Source organism: Zootoca vivipara, chromosome 5 (genome assembly GCF_965207765.1).
Source record: "Zootoca vivipara chromosome 5, rZooViv2.hap1.1, whole genome shotgun sequence".
NCBI lineage: Eukaryota > Metazoa > Chordata > Lepidosauria > Squamata > Lacertidae > Zootoca > Zootoca vivipara.
Window position 1 is genome coordinate 55,105,686 of NC_142588.1, and position 21,362 is coordinate 55,127,047.

The window sequence follows — 21,362 nt, forward strand, 5'->3', positions numbered from 1 at the left end:
GTCTGAACTCCTGCTTTATCCTTCCAGAGGGACATTCCTTAGCAAGCAGCTCACGCCTCAGGGGAACAGAATTGTTTTGCAAAAACAAACAGCCCCAACACTGGGATTCAATAAAGATTGCCAGACCAAAGATGCTGCTTTGCTTGCTTGAAGCTTGTCCTTTGCCCCAGATTAGAAATACTGTATACCAGTGTTTCTCAACCTTTTTTGGGCCACGGCACACTTGTTCCGTGAAAAAAATCATGAGGCACACCACCATTAAAAAAGTTAAAAAATTTAACTCTGTGCCACCCTATATTATAATTATGACTGTAAGAAACACTTGCCAAATATTGCTTTCCGGCGGGTCAGTGTTGTGTATTGGTGGCCGCCAGGCTCGTTTGCACTGAGCTTTGGGAAAGAGGAGGAGAAATATTGCTTTCCGGCGGGTCAGTCCTGTTAATTGGCGGCCGCCAGGCACGTGACAATGCAAATCGCCCTTCTCGTCGCCGCACGTCGCGGCACACCAGCCAGTGTCTCGCGGCACACTAGTGTGCCGCGGAACAGTGGTTGAAAAACGCTGCTGTATACATATGACTGAAACTGGCTTATTTTGCCAGATAAACCCCTCCCCCATGAGAAAAGATCCAGTTTTTGAAATGACCAATGGTAGAAATGCAATAAATTCACTTGCTGAAATTCCTACAGCTATTAAGTGGGCAGCAGCCTTTCCTGTTTTGCCTCTGGCCACTCTAGGATTTGGGTTTTTTAAAATTGAAGATGCTGGGGGGGGGAGAGAGAACAACCCCCCCCCCAAGGGTCTGATTGGGAGTGGATGGTTGTCTTGGAGTCCTGTGGTGAAGCGATTGAAGTCCTGAACTAGGACCAGAGAGACCAAGGTTCAAATTTCAACTCAGCCCATAGCAGCCAACCCCTAGAGGCCAAGAGTTGATAGTCACTGCCATTCAAATGGTGTGCCATTCAAATTAATCATGAGGGATGGGGCTTACCTGCCCCCCCATATTTAATTCAAGTTGGCACCCCTGAGCATCAGCCACAAAGATCACTGGGTGACCTTCAGCCACTCACAGTCTTTCCACCTATACTAGCTGTCAGGGATAATAATAATAATTTATTATTTATACCCCGCCCATGTGGCTGAGTTTCCCCAGCCACTCTGGGCAGCTCCCAATCGAGTGTTAGAAACAATACAGAATTTAATATTAAAAACTTCCCTAAACAGGGCTGCCTTCAGATGTCTTTTAAAAATAGGATAGGTGCTTATTTCATTGACATCTGATGGGAGGGCGTTCCACAGGGCGGGATGTTGTGAAGATAAAAGAAAAATAAAAAGAAAGGGTAGGAAGAGGCATGTGTGCCACCTTGAGCCCCTTGGAGGAAAAGGTGGGATAGAAATGCATTTTGGAACTGAAATTCCATCTTTAATCTACAGCAATCCTGTGCTTCCTCGTGGTGAGAGAGACAAGGTCAGGACAATTCTTCTTCTTTGGTGATCACTCATAGCCGAGTAAGATTGTCTTCCATAAACACGGTTTTAACAATGAGTCCGTGAGATGGGTTTTTGGAAGGTGCCTGTGCGTGAATTTGTTTTATGTGTGTAGATCTGCTGCAGCCTTCATCTGCCTTCACAGCCGTTGTAACATACTGCTTGTTATCATCTGCCTGTTCTGCTGTTGAGGACTTCTTGGATCATTCTTTGTCTAGCTCCTTCCCTTTGACCTTACCGCCTTGGGTGACCCTGCTGGGAGTACGAGATTCCTGACAGCTTCGCTCACAAGGGTCATAGGAACGTGCAAGCCCACGCACCATGACAAGGTGATGATCCAGTAAGGTCAGCACAATACATTTTGCTGTCCGAAGTGAAGGACAAGATGCTCCCTCACTGCATGTACCAAAGCTGACTGTCCTGACAGTTTATACTTCAAACACTGGGGATGCTTCTTCCACCACTCCTGAGGACAATAAGCTAGCTAAGGGGCAGACAGAGGGGAACCACCAGGGTCTCAAAAGGAAAGGCAGGGGCACTGTGGCTCTTCCCCTGATTTAATCCCTGTGAAGTAGTTTAGGCTGAGAGGCAGTGACTGGCCCAAGGTCACCCTGTGAGCTTCATGGCATCGTGATCTTTGGGTGCAGTTGCCTAGCCCTATAAGAGTTATAGCTACTGGATGCTACCCATTTAATTCCCCTTAAAGAAGACAATGCTAGTTGGAGAGCACTTGAAATAATTCTAGTGTGCTTCAACAGGCTCATATGTCAGAATACAAGAGGTAAATTGTTATTCTACTTTAAAATCTCATGATTTTTTTTAAAAGCCACTCTCATGGAAAGCCTGCATAACTAAGTCTGGAACTGGGCTCCTTAAAAACCAGGAGTTCTCCTTGCTGTTGACAAAAGAGGTGGAGGCGTGACGTGCTTAAACACCTGTTTGCTTAGAGATATGAAGCCAGTGACTGTGAAAACGGAACAAACAGCATTCACCTGTAATAAAAAAAAGACCACACACATCAATGCATTTCTGCTGCTTTGCCCCGTTGCTACCCATTCCAGGACTCATTTCACCAAACAGCAGGAGACCACCATCCTAGAAGAGAGGACAAGGGAAATCCAGATTTGTAATACAAAATGCACACTCCCAAAGTGAAGGCTCCTTGTCCAGTCTGTGTTGAGAAAACCATGGGTGTGCTCTTTATGGCATGCAGAGGCCAGTTCTAGTGAGTCTTTAAGCATTTGAAGGGACTTGATTGCAAGGACTGGGAACCATAGCTGCCAAGTTTTCCCTTTTCTCGCGAGGAAGCCTATTCAGCATAAGGGAATTTCCCTTAAAAAAGGGAGAACTTGGCAGCTATGCTGGGAACTCTCCCTCTGTCCTGCCAACACTGCTACTGAAGCTTTGTCCCAGTTTAAGGAAGCAGGCAGTAAGAGTGGGGTATTAAGGGACGATGCCAGGTGCAGTATAAACATACAGGCTACACTGGTTTTCCTGTTCAGCAGATCAGCTGATAGAGGTACCATTAAGAAACAAAGAGAGCAGAGTACTGGGCCATAAAGATCAAAGATTGGGAGGGGGAGGTTACCAGGGCTACATGATGTCACCGCAGGAAAAAAGTGTCCTTTTGCAGGTGTTTTTTGGAAAAGAGTGAGAAGGAACAGGCAGCAGAACTCCATACAGGCTACACTACAAGATGGGGGACACCTGCCTTGCCATGTGAAAAGGATCTATGGGTCTTAGTGGATCACAAGCTTAACATGAGACAACAGTGTGATGCAGCAGCAAAATAGCCTAATGCTATTCTAAGCTAAGCTAAGTATTCTAACCAAAGTATATTGCTCCTGATCAAGGGAAGTAATACTGTACATATTACAAAATGGTATCCCCCCCCCCTTCACCTCACTGCTTCTTTTTAAATAACTACTTCCCAGACTGTTTCTTTCTGTGCACTGCTGCAGCCTATTTAGGAAACTCCCAACAACCTGAAGCTAGCAAAAATCTGGAGCCAGGCTTAAATGCTTTTAAATAAAATAGTGCACAATTATACATATGCTTTGATATAATACCCTATGAGTGTTCACAGAGCTTCACATACATTATCTCAATAATCCTTAAAACAATTCTAAGGGATATCTTTCATATATGGCCGCAAGTGTTTATAAAGAGAGAAACCAACATGCTCCTTTCCTGTTGCTCTTGGGTTTGTAATTCTTTGAATTGTTCTTAATCTGCAGGGTGCTGTGTATTTTTGCTGTGGGCGTGGCTGACAGGAACACCTCTGCAGAGATCAGCACGCTTGAAAACACAAGCAGGAAGCAAGAAGCTTATGAGGGGCAGGTGGAGGAGGGTAAGTCCACCGTGTTCTGGCTTAGAGTTTGTGATGGTTGCAGGCCACTTCCTCCTTGGAAGGTACAGGGAACAGGCATCCTTGCCTGGCATGTGTTTATATAACACATTCAATGACAAGGCCACCTTTAAGTTCACACAAGTAGTTTTGTTTTCAAGGTACCGGCTGCTAGGGTTGCCAGACTCAATAGAGGACAGGACTTCTGTGCCTTTAATTGCCCTGCTCTCTTTTGAGTCTGGAAACCAGCAGACCCTTTGTTTAATTTCCAAGCAAAGGGTCTGCTGGTTTCTCTTTAAGGTTTTCAGACTCAAAAGAGAGCAGGGCAATTAAAGGCACAGAAGTCCTGTCCTCTATTGAGTCTGGCAAGCCTACCGGCTGCTCCTCCCAGAATCACAGATTAAGAACGGAAGAGAGCCAATGGCTATGTAGCTTGCACTCCAAAGCCACCCACCCTGGGGCCAGCCTCTAAGAATCCAAATGACATTGTGTCATTTACCAATGGGAGCAGTGGTGCTTTCAGAAGAATTGACCCACTTGCGTCCTTCACACAGGATAGGCCTTTAAAACATTCCTCCTATGAGAAACTCAGGAGGAATATTAAAAGAGCTATGCTCTGAAGAATGCTTCTAGATTACTGATGTAATCAGAAGCAGATAAAGCAGATAGAAACACATTTCACAATGTTATTCCATTTAATAACATACTAAACAGTTAAATGTGGGGTCTCAGGCCTGTTGAGCAGCGCATCACGCAGGAAACAGGGCTGCAAACCTTTGGACCAGTCCCTCCGTCTCTTTAAAATGATGAACAAGGAAAAGGCAGCTTTTTTGGTTTGCCATCTGTACCATCACCAAACCCTTGTATCTATCTGATGGTTCTTTTGCCTTCCCTCTCTCTGGAAAGAAAAGCCTGCATTGTATCAATGACTGCTAAGGGGTAAAATGACTCCCCCCACCCCACCTCCCCCCAAAGATCTCTATAGATGTATTGTATCTATATGGGTGTTTGATTTAAAAATCACTCCAGGAGCCAATCCTGGCTGAAAACAGGGATATAAATGCAAGATGTAAATAATAGAAGACAACATGACAGAAAAGGATGGCATATTGATGTCCATATTTTGCATGAAAATCAAATCCCAATGAATGATGGGATAATGAACATGGTTTTAAAGGGATCTGAATACACATGAAATGTGATGTACAGTAAGTCTGCCACTTACATAGGGGTTACGTTCCAGAGATCGTGCCTAAAGCCAAAATCATAGATAATCAAAACACATTGGGTGCAATGGTAGGTGAGATTGCAAAAGTCCCCCCCCCGGATGCCTGTCCCCTTTTAAAATGCTTTTTTGTTTTGTTTTTAATTGCCAAGTGCATAAAGCTGAATGCACACAAGTTGCAGACTTACTGTGCTTCCTAAATGCAAGTTCCTGCGAGCAGCTAGCAGCATCAGAAGCGGCCCTTCCTTAGAATGAGTATACTGTACAATCAAGTTTTAATGGGACCATAGAGAGTACTAAATGTACCCAAATGTTACCTCCATATCCAAGCGCAAAGTCAACATGTCTTCACAGAGCAGTTTGGCCTGACTGCAGTGCCTTTCTTTGTGTTCAGGCTGATCACACTAATCTTCTGGAGAGGAAAGGGCAAAGTGGCAATTGCTCTGCATCAGTTTGCTCAGTGGAACACGGCATCAGCTCCTAGCAGCTACAGCACAAGTAGTGGGCAGGGGTGGGAGGAGTATCTTTGGTTTTTTCCTCAGTGGGTCTGCATTTCAAAGGGAATTAGGGCTGCAATCCTGTGCCTGGTTTCCTTAAGTCTTACTGAACTCAATGGGACTTTTAAAAACAAAAACAAAATCTTGCCACTAGCTACTAAACATCAAATGCTAAGACCAACTATAAGATATAGGCCGTTCTTCTCTGTCCCAACTGAGCATCCTTTCAATAAAGGCAAAATGAGCAAGTTGAAATCTCCAGCTGAAATTTGTTTTGCTGGAGAAAATTGGCACAATGGGTTTTATTTGTATATTTGACTACAGAATGGGTAAAATATATAGTGGACTACTCACAAATTGAGAAGGTAACCCTGAAAGAAAGAGGGTTTTTTTTATTGTGGGTCCCCAACTCACAAAAAGCAAGCTGCTGGCAATGAAGATGCAACAACATTATGGGTTTCTAATAACCTATGACAGCTTTTTGGGGGGGGGGAGGATCTAGGATGCTGGACCTGAAAAGTATTTTTTGGCTGCTCCTACTGATGAGGAAAGGAGCGAGAAACCTGAGCCTTCCCCAATGGCATCATGACAGAACTTGCCTGACCTTTAATCCTTTGCCAACAGGATAGGACAATTGGCAAGATTAACCATTGCTTAACCTCCTCCTGTCCTCACCCTCAACAGCACAAGCACTGTCGCCTCTTTGCATCTCTGTGGTTTCCTGCTATCGGGACAAGAGCCAAGGCACCAGGAGGCTGATGTCAGAACAAAAGCGTGGAGGCCCATTTCCCCCTCAGCCACCCAAAGTTAAAGGCTTCTAAAGAAGCACAAATAATTATCCTGAGGGAAAACTCCTTAGGGCTTCCCTTGAGTAGCCCTGTCATATAAAGAAAGGTTAAAAAAAATACAGGTCCAGGCTTTGGAGAAGTTGGTTTCTTCTCTTCCAACATGTTTGTGCGTATGGGATCCAACAGTTTAGCAACTGCTAACCAATGTGTTTAAGCTTAAAACAGGAATAAAGGCCTATCTAGAACCAGGCATGTTTGTGCTGTGGCTGTTTGCTGACAGAAGTTACCACTCCATCCTCACTTTTTAAATTTGCATGGAGAAGGGACAGGAGAGCGGTCAAAAGACCTGTGTCTTTGAAATGCTGGAAAGGTCTGTTCCAAATAGGAGATGTGGAACAGGGAAGAGGGTTGCAACGACTTTGGAAATCACACAGGCCTCACAATGGGTTAAGATGGCCTTTCCAACACGAGAAGAGTTACAACTACATTGAAGTAGCTTCACTGCATTCATTTCGAAAACACATGCAGGGGCAGGGAAATGTAAGCTAGAAGTGACCACTGCTAGTGAGGCAGGAAGGTGACTCGCAGTTGGCACTCCATCGTAAGTTGTTCAAAGAACGGCTGCCTATCATGCTTTTCCACCACTAAGTTCTTAACAAGTGACTCTCCTGGCTAGCCTGAAGTAACATTTCCCTCCTTTCCCCCATCTCCCTACGACGTGGCCTATGGTTGCTTGGGTCAGTGATGTAGGGCAATTTACTATTGCAGGTAAGAAGCAGTGTTGCAAACTACCAACTCCATGTTTCTAGGAGTTATGCCATTCCAATCACTACCAGCATTGTTGATCCATGCCCTCCCTGCCTTCACACTGGAATGCTGATCTGTTGAACATTTTCTGTGATTTTTGATGTGTTTGTTATTTATTTTGTTTCCTGATGTATAAGTTCCAGAATGGGTTGTACCAGCAAACAGAGTTCCGTGGAGATGGAAGGGAGGACGGATAGGAGGGAAGTATGAGTGTTTAAAGTTTAGGAGAGGCTGGCATCAGGGAACAACAGGTAAGTCTTCAGGCTAAGCGAGGAAGTCCAAGCCTCACCTAGCAAGGGAGAATACCTAGCAAGGTCCCTTTCCTCGAGGTCCGATGAGAAACGACTCTGGCAGGAGAGCACCAAACCGAAAAAAGTTGTTTTATTGGTACCATACATGACCATAAATGGCACAAACTATGCAAAAAAAAAAAGGCTTTACAGTGCCCCGGGGGGGAGGGGGAGTAGTAGGTGGAAAGGGCAAGAAGGGTGGGGAGAGGGGACAGAGTTCACGTCACCAGTTCATGCCGAGCACAGCAATGGGGGACGTGACACTCATATATTTAGGTACAAAAAGGTTACAGAAAAACGCCCTGTAAATTATAGTCTTGACTGTTGTATTGCCTACTCCCGAGGGGTAGAGCCAGAATGGAGCATCTGGGCCCAGAAACATAAAAAGTGACCAGTCCCACCCCCCACCCCAAGCATGTTCCAGGTTGATCCATCTGGGGTCCTCCAGGGGAATGGAGAACTTATGAGATTCCAGCGCATGAGCCAGGTGGCGTCTACCACAGAGCAATGGGCCGGAAACGGCAGCTCTAGGGTAAGCCTGGCGGCAGCAATCCTCCTAAAAAAGCCCCTCGCAGTCTGGGACCTGCTTAGAGAAACAGTCTAAGTAAGGCAAAGGGTGGTTGCCATGACAGTCCAGACTGTGCCCTCTAAATGCCACCACCCTCAGAATCAGTCCATGCCATGAGGTGACCAAAAGACTTTGTGGGCTACCTCACGGATGGCAACCCAAGCTTTACAGATGTTTGGTTTGAGGCCTCCATGACAAAGCAACTTCTTTCCATGGTTCTCGGGACAAAATTAAGAGTAAGGAATTGCAGGTGGAAAATGTTGAGTGACATCCAAACACCAGAGAGTGAACTGGGTGGGTTTAGGAACAGGTCTTCTTTCCTTGGGGACCTTTGTGACCCCTGTCAATCCCCACCAGGAAGGATGGATCCGGCTGGAAAAAAGTTACCTAGAACTTCACTCTGTAATGGAGGAAATGGCCACCCTTCTTTACAAAGCATGTGTTACCCCATCTCCAGGTTGCGTTCACCCCCATTCCCCATGTTCTGCACTGCTGTAAACTGGTGACAGTACCCTCTGAACTCTCCTGCCTCCCACAAAGGACGCCCGTCACAATGAACTCCCCCAACCACTGGTGGGGGCGGCTGCATTAGTGAGAACACAGTGAAAGAACAGTATCATACACACAGCCTACAGCGCGGAAATATACAAGCACAAGGTACACAAACCCGAAAGGGGGGGGGAGTGGTAGAGAAGGGAGGGAGCAAGGACAGCAGCACACACAAGTTACACAGAGGGGGCAAAGTGGGGCAGCCATGCTGTCCTCAAATGATGTAGAAAGGAAGTCTGCAAAGTCTCTCCTTGGTTTGAAGCTCTCAGAACTGTATATAAAAACCAAGACTCCCAATTGGTAGACAAGCCTGTACAAAAATCAGGATTGGGGGGAAATAGGGAGGAAGGGCAGATTTTTTTTAACGTACAATTTTAATAATTTTTTTGTAAAAAAAAAACAAAACAAAACCCAAAGTACAGGGGAGGGGTCAAGATCGAAGTTTTCTGTAGGAGCAGGCCAGGCAGAGGGCCAGACCACAAGGGGCATGTGCCCCCACCATGCCAACTGCAGGGTTCTTTTATAACCACATTCCAGGAGGCATTAAACTCCCCTTGTCTTCAGGCAGGACAGCATTAGCCCCACTGCCGCACGACTGCTTGAGACCCACCCCACAGAAATCATAGCTGCCCCGTGACATTGCCAGACCCTCCTGTTAGAAGGGAGCCCCCTTGAGGCCAAATATGGAGCTGGACTTCTATATAAAACGTGCTTAGGGCTGGACATTCTGCCAAATCGCCAGGAGCATTCGTGGCCCCTTCCCTTCCTGAGGTGTTTCGTGCCAGTCAGGTTCCAACGGGGCGTATAAAGAGCACGGAACGCCATCCTGCAAGAGTGCCGCTTGTGTTGTCCGGAGCTCCTGGATGCATGGGTGGGAAGGGAGGAGGAGTTAAAATTCTGCCAGGCCTAGAGTGAGACCTAGGCTCCGTCAGCCCCAGCGCCCCAAGTCTGCCCTAGAGGGCACAGCCAAGAGTGCAGACATCAGGGAGTGGTGGCCAGGCCAACTGGAGGCAGGTAGGTGGGCAGGCTGGCGCTGCAAGGCCCACCGGCCCTGATACCTTGCCGGCCAGCCAGCCGGCTACTCTTCTTCACAAATTGTCCAGGTAGAACGGTTTCGACTCAGTCCATGGGGACGCCAGCCAAGTCCGTGGAAGGCCAGGCTGGGGGTTAGGGCTTTACTGCGATGCTTGCGACGTCGGGTTCTCAGACTTGCTCTCCTGACTGGAGGGGGGCTTGCTGTTCCAGGGGCTGTTGGCGCCCAGCGCGGGAGAGTTGTTGAAGCTGTCCTCGTCATCAATGCCGTTGGCAGCGTCGAACTGCGTGTTCTCCAGCCGCGTGATCAGGCGCTCGTCCTCGTCACCAAACTCCCCGCCCATCAGGGTCGGCTCGCCCACCACCATCACATCCTGAGGAGGGAAGAGGGTCCCGAAACATAATCGAGGTGGAGGCTGCCCTGACCCACACCACAGAGGGAGCCAGCCACCGCCAAATCAAATCATTTCCTTCTGAATAGGAGACCCCCACCCCCTTGGCTTCCTTTAGTCTCTACTTCTTTGATCAAGCTGAACCGCCCACCCACCCCAAACCCACACAAGCCAACATTCCTACAACTGTGGCTACTCCATTTCCACTGTGTGTTTAGGAGCTGACAGCCACTTAACACGCCTGGGAATATACCGGAGCGTAGGATAAATATGGCCCCTCTTTGTTCCGTTCCAGATCTGATCCAAGGAGGAAGAGGTCAAATGCCTCTGGATCTTCTGTTCCCTCATGAGGAGGAAGCTAGCCCTCTGACTATGCCTGAATGTAGGTGGCATAGAGCTTGGGGATGTCAAACATGAAGAATCACAGAAGGAACCCTCTTCCTGATGTGGCTCTGGCACCAACGGGAACCCAAACAGTGCTGCCATTTTCAAGATGGCTGCTGCTGCTGCCGTTTTGAACAAACGAAGCTCTCTATCCCGCCCCCTGCAGATATACTGCAGGGAGCCTTCTCCAGCATTTCTGAGGGTGTTCCAGCTACATGGAGCAGGGCCCCTCGCAGGAGGAGTTCTCGGGTTACGAAAAGAGAGAATGAAAAGGGGATGCTTACAGGTACCTGACTGGAGAGGGCAAAGGTGCTGGCTGGGCTCTTCTTCTTGCTGTTGCTGTTGTTGGTGTTGCCACCACCAGAACTCATGGTGCTGCCCCCTGACATCTTCCTTTTCCGGCGCTTGCTGGGCTGCTGACGTGCAGGCTCAGCTGGAAAGTGTTAGCAAAGGGAACGCCAGTGAGACATCTTGGTCCCAGCAAAAGAATCCAGAACTCCCCAACCCAACTCGCTGTTGTATTATTTGCTAGCCTTCCCCCGAAGCCTGATTCACTGGTTACACTTGCCTGTAACCTCTTCGAACATCACCAACCCCCAGATCTCATTCGCCCATCCCACATTGTAGCAACAGAGCCAGGTATAGAAGCCAGGAGAGTTCTGCCACCAAGCACTGTCAGCATTCCCTACTGGCAGAAGCAGTCCCTACTACCGGTAGCAATTGCATCCCAGAGAAGGGCAATGCCCATAGCACCCTCTGGTGGGCTTCACAGGAAATGCATCCACCTTGGTGGTCAAGCCACAGGAAGCTGTAGTACCGAGGGTGGCCCTGCAAAACTCTCACCAGGTGGCGCCACCATCCGTTGCCACTTTTGGAAGAGGCATGTCTTGAGGCAGTCCCGGGGACTGAGGCTGTAGGTCTTGTGCCGTGACATCAACTCCTGCATTGGTTCTAAGATTACGCAAAGCTGTAAAGAGGGAAGAAAAAGAGATGCGGTTGGGTTTTGCTGCGGACAGCAGGCCCCTGTTAAGAGGCCAGAAACCTCCCTGAGCCAAATGCAGCTCTGTGTCTGTAGACTGAACTTGGGCAAGATGGAAAGGGGGCACCCTGGCAACAAGCTATGCACAGAATGCAGAGACTTTTCTGTGCACATGGGCATAGCCCAATATGAAGGCATCTTTGCCCCCAACAGCTGTGGAGCATTCGCAGAAGCCAATGCCACAAGCTGATTTTCATACATAAATATATTTATACAAATTCACGTTCCTCTGTATAAACCTCAAATCTACTTTTTCCTGTACTCTTCCCTTGCACGGAAATAGTTTCTAGCAATAACTTCCTGGCCTCCAGTCCTCCTTGCAGTCACAATATGCACACAGTAAAAGGATCTGCTCTGTTCAAATAAATCATAAAGTAGAGCAAAAAATACAGAGGCATTAGTCCCCAGGTGCCGCATTTGAAAGGTAAGCTTTATGTTTCTTTATGAAAAGTAAAAGGGAAGGATGCAAGGGAGCCTTTTTCATAGCCTAACCAGCGCTGTGGGAAAGCACTTACTCGGAGGTAGTTGAGCGTGGAGTTTGACAGTCCGCATCGAGTTATGTTCTTGGACAACTGGTCCAGCATCTGGGGATCTTGCGCCTGCAGTAAGTAAGGAGAGAAGGAAGAGTCCAACAAGAATAGGAGGCTTGTTTGTACTACTGCTGCTCTTAATCAATGTGACCATAAATATTTCTTGGGGTTAGTTTTCATTGCATTTTGTATTATTTCTCCCCAAAGCCACTTTATGATTCTTTTCAGTAGAAAAATAGAGTGCCAATGAAATGCAATAAAAACAAACCCATGAAATGCAGATATGATGAAAATTTGGATAAAAGCCTCACGTATGGCAACCAGTCCAAGATCAACAATTTAGGAATTGAGAATTGTGCACCCGCTTCTTCCCTCTGGTGACAGGTGCTGGCCTGGGTGCAGAGGAGCTGAGCTGGCAAAGATCCAAGTTCCAAGAAGCAACAGTGCTTGGGGTGTGTGTGTGTGTGCTCAGTAACACAAAGCAATCTCAAGCAACAGAATGCTCCTGATTTCAGAGGGAGTCCGGCTGAGTTGCTTAAACCAGGTCAAGCCCACAGCCAGTACCAAACACAGGACTCACATGCATAGCAAGGATGCTGCGGGGAATGAGCTCCCGGTGCTGCCGGATACTGAAGTGCCACGTCTTTATCCTCATCATGTCGTCAAACATGAACTCCAGGTAGAGGCGGCCCTCCACACACACCTGGGGAAGTGGAAAGCAAACAAATGGCATTGGAGGCTCAGGCGAGCCTTCTCCACCCTGCAAACAAACCTGGTCTCTAGGTTTCTGCCTGCATCCGCTCTTTGCAGGAGGTCATAAGCAGGGACAAAGGCTGAACTACTCTGGGGAGCAGTTCAGCACAGACTCCTGCTAGCCTGGCTTGGGGGCGAGGCAAAAGGACCAGTGCTGCCCTCTCACCTGGGTGAACATGGGCTTGCCATGCTGGGTGACCATGGTGCACTGGTCACAGTCGAGCGAGACAAAGTTGTTGTGGAAGGACTCCTTCGGGTGCTTCAGGACATAATACAGCTCGGTAGCACCCCCTTCGAAGATGCTGCGGAAATAGCGGGGGATCAGGGTGCGGCCAATCGCTAGACGTAGGGGAAGGAAAGGGAAATGAAAATCAGTTACTAATGTTTTGCACTGCAGACTCAGGGCTGCTAGAGCAATAGGCACTTATTTTTTATGCTGGGCATCTTGAGCATCTCCATGGAAATACCAAGCGAGCCAAGTCTTCCATAGTAAGTCACCAGGTGAAGTATCCAAATGAATATGTAGAGCAGTCCAAGCTCCAGTTTTGGGGGTCCTGGGCAAACTGTCCTTGTTTCCCAACCCCTCAGACTTACTTATAGGTGGGTTGCCCATGAAAATTGTGGTGATCAGAGCTGTGACCTGCTGTGATCAACTGGGTCTCTGGGAAGCTATGCTTTGAAAGCCTACTTAGACAACAACAGCATTCCAACCTCTGTCCTGAGGTTGGCACTGGTGATGTGCCAAATTGCTTTAAAAAGAAATGATACACATTTTCATCCTGAAAGAATTTGCCTCTTATCTAGAATATGATGTATAAAGGAGGGGTGTGGGTGTGCCTTAAGACACATGCAAGTGCTGACACGAATGCATAAATCAAGACCATCCTGGCCCCGAAACTTTTCAGTTCCTCCGTGAGAAATGAAGATTCTTGGAGGAACTAGAGAGATGAAAATGCTTTTAAAAAATTGCTTGAAACTTCTAAGACTAAGAAGATTTTCATTTCCAATGTGCCTCTTAACACACCAACCTTTTCAGCCAATTTATGTGACTGTGCCTAGGAAGCACTAAAGATCTGTTTTCAATCATGGAAAATGTATTTATACTGGAGGAACCGAGAGGAATTTCTGAAAACTTGCCCTGCTCCACCACAGGTGGTCTCATGCTTCAACATGAGTGACCATGGTGAGGTACACACCATGAGCTCCTAAGCAAGATCACAGGTGCTAAATGTCTGCTGGAAGGCAACTGGAGTGTTCGGTGGTTGCAAAATGAAGGGCCAGGTTTTTATAGCCTGTCAAGTCCCCCCCCCCTTTTTAAGGGAAATTCCCTTATGCTGAATAGGCTTCCTCACGAGAAAAGGGAAAACTTGACAACTATGTTTTATATCCTGGTAAGCAGTACGATATACGCTCCTTTCTTTCCTAGTCATCAGCTTTACCAATATCTGAGCTATGTAGTAGGTTCTTGTGGAGTTCCTTCTTCAGGATGGGCTGTGAAGGCAAGGGGGGCTGGTGGAGCCACACCAGCTACCAAGCTCAAAGCCAACCCTGAAAACAGGGGACTACTCCTTCAAGGTTAGCTCAGGAGAGGCTTTGAAGCAACTTGTTCAGCTTCCAGCCCTTTCCCTGCATGAGACAACTGTGCCTGCCTGCAGGATCCATCCTAGGCTGAGACTCACTGTATCTCTTTGGTCCATCTTCCAGACAGAAGGTGATTGTTAGCATGGCATCATCCTCAAAGAACTCAGTGGTGAAGGCATCCCACCACAGATTGTCACATTCCTGCAGCAACAAAGGACAAGAGCATTACATGCAGGGAGGGAGGGGAGATCTCCAAAGGCTAGCAGATAACCAACCACCACCAAGGGCAGCAAAGGAACCCAGGAAGGGTGTTTCCAAGGGCTTGGTGGACACCCCAGACTCTTCTTCCATCCCCTGCAAGAGTAACAGTACCCCCACCCTTGAGGCCCTGGAGCCTCCTCCTCCTCGGCAGGTTTCCTCACTCTTCCTCCCGATTCAACCCCCCTGAACCCCCATATAAATATACCTCTGTCCAGTTTTGCAGCCGCTTATTGAGCTCAAATATCCTGTAGTCAGTCTGGTTCCCATATGGTGTGTGCCTCCTGTCAATCAACCATAGCAATTGAACAATTAATATTTTGATCTAATAAGATAGGATAATTTTTCCGGGGTGTTACGATGATGCAGAATGTATTACTTGCTTTGGTGTTCACATTTCACAGATGGAAAAATGCCTCCCCACACTCCAAGTGCCATGCATCAAGTTAATGGCTGAGCAGGGATGTAAATTCAGGTTTCTCCACATCTGTGTCTAACTCTCCAATCACTGGGCCATATTTTTGCAAACTTTTAGAAGGTTTTCTTACAATCATAGCTGCCAAGTTTTCCCTTTTCTCGCGAGGAAGCCTATTCAGCATAAGGGAAAATCCCTTAAAAAAAAGGGATAACTTGGCAGCTAAAAAGGCCTTTCCAGAGGTGCGGTGGAGGGTACACACTTCATTTACTGCTCTTACGATACAATTTAGATGTGACATTATCTTTGCATCTATCTCCATGCCTGGAGTCCTCCTTTTTAAACTAACAGCAGCCATCAAGATCAAGGATGTGGAATCACCACCACCAGGTGCTGATGATGAAAATTGTAGCAAACAGGATAATGCCTTTGCAGATAGCAATTGCCACCATGGAATTTGATGTAGCTACTCTTATTAAAAATAGTTTTTTAAAAAAAATATTGTCTGATTAAATATTGTGACTTTTTAGTCAATTAAAGTAGGAACACAGGAAGCTACGTTACACAGGGTCCAACCACTGATTCATTTAGCTCAGGGGTCAGCAACCTTTTTCAGTCGTGAGCCGACCCACCATCCCTCAGACCATGTGGTGGGCCGGACTATGGGTTTTTTTGGGGTGTGTGTGAACAAATTCCTATGCCCCACAAATAATCCAGAGATGCATTTTAAATAAAAGCACGCATTCTACTCATGTAAAAACACGCTGATTCCCGGACCATCCGTGGGCCGGATTGAGAAGGCGATTGGGCCGCATCCAGCCCACGGGCCTTAGGTTGCCTACCCCTGATTTAGCTCATTGCTGTTTACACTGACTTAGCAAGGGTTCTGGTGTTTTCAGACGAAAGTCTTTCATAGCTCAGAGATTCATCTACTAATCATTCCATGACTATGAAACAAAATAGACAACAGTAGCAACGGTTATGGAACAAAGTAAACAATAGGAGTAAGAGCATACAGCATGGTTATTGCCTTGGAGGGGAATGGGTATTTGTATCTCACAATTAGCAATATTTTTAAAAAGTTCAGTCCTATCTTGTGATGCCAGGGATTGAACTTGACACTATTTTAATGAAAAATACAGTATGTGCTCTACCACTGAGCTATGGCCCTATAATTTTCAGTCTATTAAGGCTGCAATTCTATACTCACTTATTTAAGAGTAAGCCCAGTTGAATTCAATGAGATTAGCTTCTACAAATGTTCCAATCCTAATCAGAAAGTATCTGCATGATACTTGATGTAGGAGACTATTTCATGGGATTTCCTCAAATGAAAGAGTGCATTTATTTCATAAAAAATATATATATACTGCTTGATTGTGGACAGAAACCCTGAGAGTGCTTTACAATGTAGGAACAGAGAAAAGGTCACTCCGCTGCTGCTGCTACTGCTACTGCTGCTGCTAATTTATTTCTTATATCCCACCCATCAGACTGGGTTGCCCCAGCCACTCCTCTCAGCTTGATTCCACCTCCCTTCCCCCCCCCTTTTCTCCCTACACGCTGAAGTTCTGACTCTTGTCAAAATGGATAATTTCATACACATCTGAAAATGCATAAATATGCACACGGCATGCACCCTTCATTTAAGGTTCTGTTTGGGTGAGGACAGATGTTAATATTTCAAGTGGTTTGAACACAGATCTGCCACCATGAAAGCAAATGCCTCGAAGGGCTGCAAATGTTTCTTGAAACATTTAACTGTAGAACTTTGCTAGACTGTATCATGAGATTATAACAGCTGTCATTATAAGAATGTTTGGAAACCAAGTTTTGCTTTTCTTCCAGAATATGAGTTTAGTAATACTATGGTACGATTCCAACATGCATATGGATTACATGGGTTGCCAACCTTTTTTAAGCCTGTGGGCTCATTTGAATTTTTTTGTGTGTTCTCTGGTCACTTCTCTCCCTTCTCCCTCACGTCAGCCCCACCCCGAGAAAGAGAGAACGCATACAATCTTCACTTTTCTAAGGGATCTAGGTAAAAGTCATATCCAACAGAATTAAGCTAAGCCTTGAAAAATACGTAGAGCTGAAAGAGGAAGTGGGAAAGAGAGTCTTCAAACTTCCTTCTTTACCTATATGTACTTTTCAAGGGGAGGGAAAAGTAACCACCTTCACCTCCTCATGAACAAGGGGGCAGTTGGATGATCTGCTTAGAAATCACTTGCACCACACTTGAAAAATGTTTTATCTGTCTTTACCCCAGGCACCCCCAAACTGCGGCCCTCCAGATGTTTTGGCCTACAACTCCCATGATCCCTAGCTAACAGGACCAGTAGTCAGGGATGATGGGAATTGTAGTCCAAAACATCTGGAGGGCTGAAATTTGGGGGTGCCTGCTTTACCCTGTTGTTAACACAGTTTGTCAGAAGAAAAAGCAGTGAAGCAGTGCAGTCTCTTACCCAATCCCAGGCTCCAGGTATGTTGGCGGATACATAGGAGTTGGTCTGCAGACAAATAAGCCAATACAGGATAGATTAACAAAAGCACTCTATGCAAGGGCACACCAGCATGCCAGGAGAGAATGGCTGGTGTGTCATGAGAAAATAATTAATGACTCCCATCAGCATACAGTAGCTACCCTCAAAGGTAACCAACCACCTGCTTTCTCTCTGAACAATTAATGGCTCTGGGTGTCCTTCTGATCATGAGTAGACCCTGCTGATGATATGAAGGAATTGAGCTCCCCTGAACTCCAGGAGTGTTTCTCCAGAAACAAATTTAGGTGTACCTTCTCAGCTATCAAAAGGAAGGAAATACATCTCTAAAAGAGCCTCTCACTTACCCCACATCTCGATCCAGCATAGTGCCCGGGTGAAAGGGGGGGAAGGCGTTGCCGTTTGGGGGCTCCTTTGGAGAGTACAGCTTGAATGACTTAGAGGAACAGCCTGGGGGAGGGAAAATGAAAGGAGGTCACTCAGCCAGGAGCAGACTAGAGACAAGGATGAGACATATGTGATTTCATTGCCCCTTAGACACCCACGCCACTACCACACCAGCCCTGACTCAGCTCCTCCAGACAGAGAAGTTCCGAATATAGAATGCCAGCATCAAACAAAACTCAAAGCTGAATAGAGCAAATATCATTGGCTGAAGAGCTGGGTGACAAAACTGGCACCTGCCACATCCCCCTTATTGCCACTGCAAAGCACTGTCTTTCCCATACCAGGGGAAAACAGCACAGCACTATAGGAGCTGTGCTTCTGGTTCTGTCTTCTAACATTCAAGGGCAAGAGAGGCATAGAAGGCATGGCTCCCAGCAAAGGAAGCGCAGTGAACCGCTATTACAACTGCATGCACTCCTCCCTTCTACTAAAAAGTCACACAGAGCGGCTGCCAAGTCATGTTGTGCCATGAAAGTACAATGCTCTGCTATAGGAGCTATCCCCCCTCCCTGCCCCTCCCCTTGACTTCACATTGGATATGGGGAAGAGGAGGAAGAGAGTGCAGGCAGTAACAACAGCCATCGTTTAGTGCTGTGTTTTCCCTGTCAGGGAAATGGACTGTGGCAGGAGGAAACCACTTCCTGCCAAATTAAGTGGTAGGTGACCACCTCATTGAACACTAATTTGCAAGAGTTCTCCAGCATCAACAAGGCAGTAGCATTTTCAGAAGAAGAGATAGAAAAAAAAGGAGTTGGGGGGGACGGACGACTCTCCACTGGAGTCCTGTGGAACCTCAGAGGTTGGGGGTTGGACTGGATGGCCCTTGTGGTCTCTTCCAACTCTATGATTCTAACAAAGTAACTGTGGCAAAAAGCTGTCATGGCCCAGAACCCACTTCCTCTTGTAGATCAAGTGCCCCTGAGCCCAGAAAAGTTGGGGACCCCTGCTCAAGATAGTATCTGGAGTGGAAACCTATACAGTGGTACCTCGGTTTGTGAACGCAATCCGTTCCGCGGAGGCGTTTGCTCGCCGAAGGCACGCTTTTGCACATGCGCAAAGTGCCGATAGAGTGCTTCTGCACACACACACGCTGCGCAGATCGCGCCTGCGCATCTGGCGCCGCAGAACCCGGATGTAAACACTTCCGGGTTCGCGGCGTTCGTAAACGAAGGTTTTCGTAAACGGAGGTAGGCATAAACCGAGGTTCCACTGTAGGTGTAAATAGCAGAACATTGGTTTGCAGTACAGTACAAGGTAGCATTAATATGTTCACTGCATAATAAGAGCACTGCTGGGTCAGACCAAAGGTCCACCTCATCCAGTATCCTGTTCCTGCAGCCCGCCAAGCAGAAACACATGTACAACAGCACACTCCCATCTTGTGTTTCTCAGCAACTGGTATTCAGAAGGGATACTGTCTCCAATGGTGAAATAGTTCATTTTGTGTGCAATGCCTCTTCCAACATACAATTTTCTTTGGTGGCTTTTGGTTCTACCAGTTTCCTCCATTGCACACATAATTTTAGGCACCTTCTATAAACTAAAAAGCCCAAAATATTTTAACTTCCTCTCATAGGGGAGTTGCATTAGCCCCTTGATCATTTCAGTTGCCCTTTTCTGAACCTCATGCTCAAACCTCTGAAGTCTATATGTTGGGATGGGTGGGGGAAAACGGTGGTCCTAAAGATATTGTTGAAACACATCTCCCATCAGCCCCAGAAAACAATGGGCACCTGTCAGGGATGGTCGGAATTGTAATCTAACATCTGGAAGGCCATGGGTTCCCCCTTTACTGTCCTACATTTAAAAAAACAACAACCCACAGAAACAGCACCTACATGCATGTAGGAAACCAGCACAGCAGGCAAGAGGTATGGATCCTTTCTCCTTGCTGTGGTTTCTTTTTTGTGACAAGAGAGTTTTGATGTGAAAGAGTATTTAAAAACTATAGTGCTGCTAGGCAAATTTAAGTGGCACAGTCCCTTCTACCATGTTCAAATTTTACCACCTCATTCAGCTTGCTTTGAGCTCTGAGAAGTGATTGGGAAGATACATTTATCTTAGTGGGGCCCAGGTACAAATACTTTCTGCACTAACATGGAAAAAGAAATCTAGACACTACAGAAAATATGTCACGTGATGTGAAGTAAAAGTTAGCTTTGTGGTTTGTATACTTCCAGAGATCTAGATCAAAGTTCCTTCGCAGGTAATTCAGGCAGCTCCAATGAAATACCCTGTTGGGCTCATTTTATCATAGCACTAGAACACCCCCTCAATCCAAACCACTTCACATCCTTCCTGCCACTAAGGGTGTGGCTAGCAGCTCTGGTACAGAGTGATGGAGAAAAGGGGAGTTGGTGGCTTATACCCAAGGCCATATGCAGAATCAAGAGCAGTGTGGTGTTGTATTCACCATCTCACTTCTGGCGTCTAATCTCTCTGCAGTGGGTAGGAAAAATTACACCACAGACTTAAAGGGTCAGAGAGTTGTACATGGGAGAACCCATTGAGGGAAGTCGAAGGAGCAGGGAAATGAAGAGGAAAATGTCTCAGCATACAACAGCTTTAAATCAGGGATGGGGAACCTGTGACCCTCCAGATGTTGTTGTACTACAACTCCCATGTGTAACTCTGACCACTGGCCATGCTGGTAATGGTTGATGGGAGCTAGAATCCAGCCAGCACCCAAAATGCCACAGGATTTCTATCCCTGCTTAGAAACAAAATGTAGGTCTTGGTTGCATACAACCCACAATAATTTTCAAAATACATTATAATTTTCTTTTTTTAAAAAAAACTGTAGTGTTGATGGTTTCTCCTGTTTTTATTGGAGTTTTTTGCCATCTTCTCATAAAGTGCAAAAACCAAAGTTGATGTTAGGTTTCTTACAGCTCAGCAGCCTGTAACTCCAAATGTAACAAAATAAAACAAAAATAGAAAAGCAAACAGTACCGGTATATTCAATTTGTAATTATTAACTGAATAAATTGTATTTTAATACAGTATACAGAACATGGAAATTTAATGGCAAACCAAGTTATGCATGATACATTTTATGTTTCTAAAGTAACAAAGTGACTTTGCATCTGTAAAGGGCACTATAAAATAAGTATTGCCTATTTTTCAAGTTCCTCAAAAATTTCACCCCCCCCCCAAAAAAAACCTGTAATTTTACATCTCTCTTCTTGAGGAGGCTGTCACTGACAATCCAGAGTCATTGAAAGCACTAAAAAGTAATGTCAATTAGCTAATGTGTGGGGAGATACCAGAGTTTCAGTGGGAGTGGAAAGGGCTGAAAATACATGTGTTCTTCCGGCAAGAGCCTCTTGTGCTAACAAGCAAGTGTGTCACTAGAGGGCTCTATTTGCTGCTCCATCAATCTCTGCCACATCATTGCATCCTATTGACACACATACTGGTTTCTGTCCCCTCCCCTCTGCCCCATCCCTTTTGGCGTTATCAGTACAGTT

At 46.4% G+C, this 21,362-nt stretch overlaps 1 protein-coding gene across 4 annotated transcripts in view; it reads right to left on the bottom strand.

The window, feature by feature from the left end:
* Window positions 1–7,514: 7,514 nt before the first annotated feature.
* LDB1 (LIM domain binding 1) overlaps window positions 7,515–21,362 on the bottom strand; it is a 66,087-nt gene continuing 52,239 nt past the window's right edge. For 2 of the 4 annotated variants that reach the window (XM_035132620.3, XM_035132624.3), the window contains exons 2-11: window positions 17,793–17,895; window positions 17,410–17,454; window positions 14,735–14,810; window positions 14,367–14,469; window positions 12,854–13,026; window positions 12,515–12,637; window positions 11,920–12,003; window positions 11,209–11,332; window positions 10,650–10,798; window positions 7,515–9,963 (exon numbers count right to left, since the gene is read on the bottom strand). In XM_035132620.3, the coding sequence (XP_034988511.1) occupies window positions 9,733–9,963; window positions 10,650–10,798; window positions 11,209–11,332; window positions 11,920–12,003; window positions 12,515–12,637; window positions 12,854–13,026; window positions 14,367–14,469; window positions 14,735–14,810; window positions 17,410–17,454; window positions 17,793–17,895 (1,211 nt within the window). In that variant the 3' untranslated portion in view covers window positions 7,515–9,732. The remainder of the gene's footprint in view (window positions 9,964–10,649; window positions 10,799–11,208; window positions 11,333–11,919; window positions 12,004–12,514; window positions 12,638–12,853; window positions 13,027–14,366; window positions 14,470–14,734; window positions 14,811–17,409; window positions 17,455–17,792; window positions 17,896–21,362) is intronic. The other 2 variants (XM_035132621.3, XM_088669667.1) reach the window with 1 other exon arrangement.